This window comes from Pygoscelis adeliae, unplaced genomic scaffold (genome assembly GCF_000699105.1).
Source record: "Pygoscelis adeliae isolate BGI_AS28 unplaced genomic scaffold, ASM69910v1 Scaffold60, whole genome shotgun sequence".
NCBI classification, from domain to species: Eukaryota; Metazoa; Chordata; class Aves; order Sphenisciformes; family Spheniscidae; genus Pygoscelis; species Pygoscelis adeliae.
In genome coordinates, this window is record NW_008823954.1 from 190,448 (window position 1) to 194,334 (window position 3,887).

General features: G+C 48.3%; 1 protein-coding gene across 1 annotated transcript in view; it reads left to right on the top strand.

The window, feature by feature from the left end:
- TAB1 (TGF-beta activated kinase 1/MAP3K7 binding protein 1) overlaps positions 1 to 3,887 on the top strand; it is a 15,929-nt gene that overhangs the window by 7,285 nt on the left and 4,757 nt on the right. Inside the window, exons 3-8 of the mRNA XM_009322555.1 lie at positions 347 to 407; positions 581 to 717; positions 897 to 1,050; positions 1,682 to 1,768; positions 2,311 to 2,449; positions 2,931 to 3,044. Of these exons, the coding sequence (XP_009320830.1) occupies positions 347 to 407; positions 581 to 717; positions 897 to 1,050; positions 1,682 to 1,768; positions 2,311 to 2,449; positions 2,931 to 3,044 (692 nt within the window). The remainder of the gene's footprint in view (positions 1 to 346; positions 408 to 580; positions 718 to 896; positions 1,051 to 1,681; positions 1,769 to 2,310; positions 2,450 to 2,930; positions 3,045 to 3,887) is intronic.

Sequence of the window (3,887 nt, forward strand, 5' to 3'; positions counted from 1 at the left end):
AGCTCTGTGGGACTGGGGGGGGGCGGCAGGTGGCTGGGGGGGCCGTGCCTGTGCTGCCGGCTTCGGGGTGCTCCGCTGCGTGAGGGGGCAGCAGGTTTTTGCAGGCTGTCTGTGTGTACAGGCAGTGTGCGCCAGGGACTTGGCGGCCCCAGGGATGCCTCTCTCATTGCTGGCAGTGGCAGGGCCCCAGTCCCCTTGTCCTGGGTGAGTGTACTCCAGTGGGGAACCAGAGCCTTCCCTGTACTCCCGTGCCACGGGTGTGTGAGGGTCTGATTCACCAAATGAATAGCTAGTGCTGTGGTGTATCGAGTGTAAAACTCGGGTGCAAGTGGAAATTTCACTTTAGGTTTCTTGTTAGCAAGAGCTGGAGGTGCAGCCAGAGCTCAGCTTCAGAGGGAAAGGAAGTGGTAAGTGATCCAGTTCTGCAGCAGGGAATATGAAGTTATTGGCTGGGGTGGTGTGCTACCCTGTTAGCAAAGGGAGAAGGGTAGAGATGGACTTGTAACCCCATACTGGACCAGCATCCTCACTTCAGGCTGCTTGGGGTTTACATAGTCTCTTTTCTCTTTCTGTCTCCCAGGAACAGCAGCCCAGTTGGACAGACGACTTACCATCCTGCCATCTCTCTGGGGTGGGCTCAGCTCCAAACCGTTCCTACAGTGCAGATGGCAAGGGGACAGAGGGTCACCCCTTGGAAGATAACTGGTTAAAATTCAGGTAAGTGGGTTGCAGCTGGGACACAGACTCCTGCAGACGTAAGGGCAGGTAAAAGTGGTATTTAGTTTGTCACACAGGACTCAGAAGAAGAGCATGCAGGAGGTGTCTAGAGGAACTTGTTACGTATGTCTCTGTCTCACAGACATCTGTGATCTCTTTGCTTGTGCCCTCTTTGACAGGAGTGAGAACAACTGCTACCTCTATGGTGTCTTCAATGGCTATGATGGCAATCGAGTCACCAACTTCGTGGGTCAGAGGCTTTCTGCAGAACTGCTGCTGGGCCAGCTACACGCAGATCACAGCGATGCTGATGTGCGCCGAGTTCTGCTGCAGGTAAAGAAGTTTTGGCTGGGAACGGCTCCTGCTTCTCACGCTACCCACCTCCTCTTTTTGCCACCAGGGGAACAGCATCTGGTTTCTGTGGGGGTTTGAAACATCTGCCAATGGTTGCGACTGCACTCATCCTGAGCAGCTGTAGAGCTTTGTTTCACTCCCACCTCATACCCATCTGTCCCCTTGGCTCTGTCAGCACGCAGCTGAGAGCTCTCCAGGAAGCTGCAGCTGGCCTTCACTGGATTTGTAGGAGCAAGTCAGCCTGTGAAGGAGATGACAATGAGTGAAAGGGGGAAGTTAATGTGTGGGGAGATGGATTTGTGAGTGTGCTTTCTTGAGTGATAGACAAGTTTTTGTAATCAACACACAAAATCAGATAGGTCTCTGACATTGCTTTGAATGTAATTTTTATGGGTTTGTCTCCTGTTTTGAGTAATTGCAGATTGTTTTTACAAGCTGTTAACTAGCTGCGCTAAAATAATTGTGTTTCGATGTGATGCAGTGATCCTTGAATGTCTGTATGTACAGCGATCAACCCCTATGAGCCAGTCTCAGGGAGGTGGGGATGGGTAGCCTCAAAGGTCTGTAGGTATTGGATAAGAGCTTAGTTTCTCTTTATGGCCTTTTTTAGGCTTTCGATGTGGTAGAAAGAAGTTTCCTGGAGTCCATTGATGATGCCTTGGCAGAGAAGGCGAGCCTGCAGTCCCAGCTACCAGAGGTAATGTAGCCTTAAGAACAGAGATTGCTGGATGAGTTTTGGGCATATTAGTCAGTCTGGTCCAAGGGAGGCTGTAACTGAAAACTATTTCTCTGTCGTTCTCTTCTGGGAGCTTACGTGAAGTAAAGCAAGCGTCTTGGTCCATTTCCCAGAGTTTCCACTGTTCATACTGACGCTAATTAGACCCGTCATTGGTTATCTTTGTAAGGAACTGAACGTATCGTGGAGAGGAGTTCAACCTGTATGTGTGGCTCTTCCAGGACAAAGCTATATGATGCAGATGAGAGGCAAGGCCTCAAATTTGCATGGCATCTGAACAGATGTGGATTCTGTTCTTCAGGTGAACTGGACTGTCATCTCCAGAATCTTATTGGAGCCGTGTCATTTGTTAGGATTGAACAAATAATTGTATGTCTTGCACAGTCTTGGCATGAGGCTAAGACATGCCAAGGCGAGTCCCCTCCCTACAGAATTTTGATTCTAGCTGTGGTTTCTGTGTTGTGGACTGTGTGTTTAAGCTTCCCCCTCACTTTGGGTTCCAGGGTGTCCCTCACCACCAGCTGCCGCCTCAGTACCAGAAGATTGTGGAGAGATTGAAGACTGTAGAGCAGGAGATCTCTGGAGGAGCCATGGCTATTGTGGCTGTTGTTCTCAACAACAAGCTCTATATCGCCAATGTGGGTGAGTTGTTTTTTGTCAGCACCTCAGTCTAGGCGTTTCTGAGGATGGCTGTGTTTCTAGGAAGTGAAAGAAATCTGAATGTGGAGGACAGTTTCCTTGGTCTGTGGCCAAGGAGCAATATGCTTGTTACTTATAGGAGCACTTGAAATCGGCCTGGCTCTTTATCTCTGCAGATGTTGGCTGTTGCAATGTGTATAACCAAAGAACAGAGGGGAAAATGGGTTGAGAGGCAGTAGTGCAGGTTCACTGAGAAGTGGAGAGCTTTCTTGCGAGGTACCAGCTCAGGCCTGGATGAAGAGCTGCCTAGCAGGCCTACTATGCTGCTAGCAAGGCTACTTTTTGGAGATCATGATGAGACAGTACATGAGCCTTCTCTTCTTTTCTGTCTTTATTCCCCTCTCCTGTTCCTTTTCCATTTGGATATGTTCTCCTTCTTAACAGCAGAGCTATCTGGTGCCTCATCTCGCTGCTCCCACTGCAGGTACCAATCGGGCACTGTTATGCAAGTCCACGGTGGATGGGCTGCAGGTGACTCAGCTCAATGTGGACCATACGACAGAGAATGAGGATGAACTTTTTCGCTTCTCCCAGCTGGGTGAGTGTTGGGTTTCATGTTCTTATCTGAGAACATCATATACCTCCATTTACCTGGGGCACCAGGAATGACTCAAGCCACTGGAAACAACAACTGACCGCAAAAAGAAGCTTACTGTAGTTTCAGATGACAAGTTCAGTGCCTTCTTTTCCTGCATATCTAGCCATTGTGAGGTTACAGAGTAAGTTCAGCTCACTGAACCAGCAGAAAACTGTCCATTTTTTTTCAAGTTTTGAGAGTTAGTTTCGTGTCCGACTGCCAAACTGACATTGATTTGCCCTCCAGCTGTGTGATTGCTGGAGTCGATAGGAAGGCAGGAGTGGAAGCACACAGCCAGAGGGTAGAAGCGGGATGGACAGTACATGACTGCTCCTTTGGAGGCAAACCACAGTTATGCTGGGTTAAGTTCTGTGTGATGCTGCACCCTTGGGATGGTGTGTTTCAATATGTCTTTGTACAAGCTGCTGCTAAAAAAGCAGCTATGCTTCAGACAGAGCCAGGCCAAGCACTGACATTTACTGCTCTCACATCAGTAACTATTGAACTCTAATGCTGACGTTTTGCTTTAGGCAATTTCCCTTTTCTTTTACAGTGTTTGACATGTTTTCTTTCTTTGCCTAGAACTAGCCCAGACCACTTGTGTGATTGCTAGTACTGAATTCTTCTTATTGAGATACTTGCGTTCTGTACCTTTTGTTTAGGTAGATCTAACAGCATTCTTCATTAGGTTCACCTGGTAGGTACATTCTTACCTGGAGAGGCTGTTGATGTAATTTTCTGCTGCCAGGTCTTGGGTTTTTTTCTATTTCTCCTCCTTTTCCTCTTTTACTCATACTCCTGCAG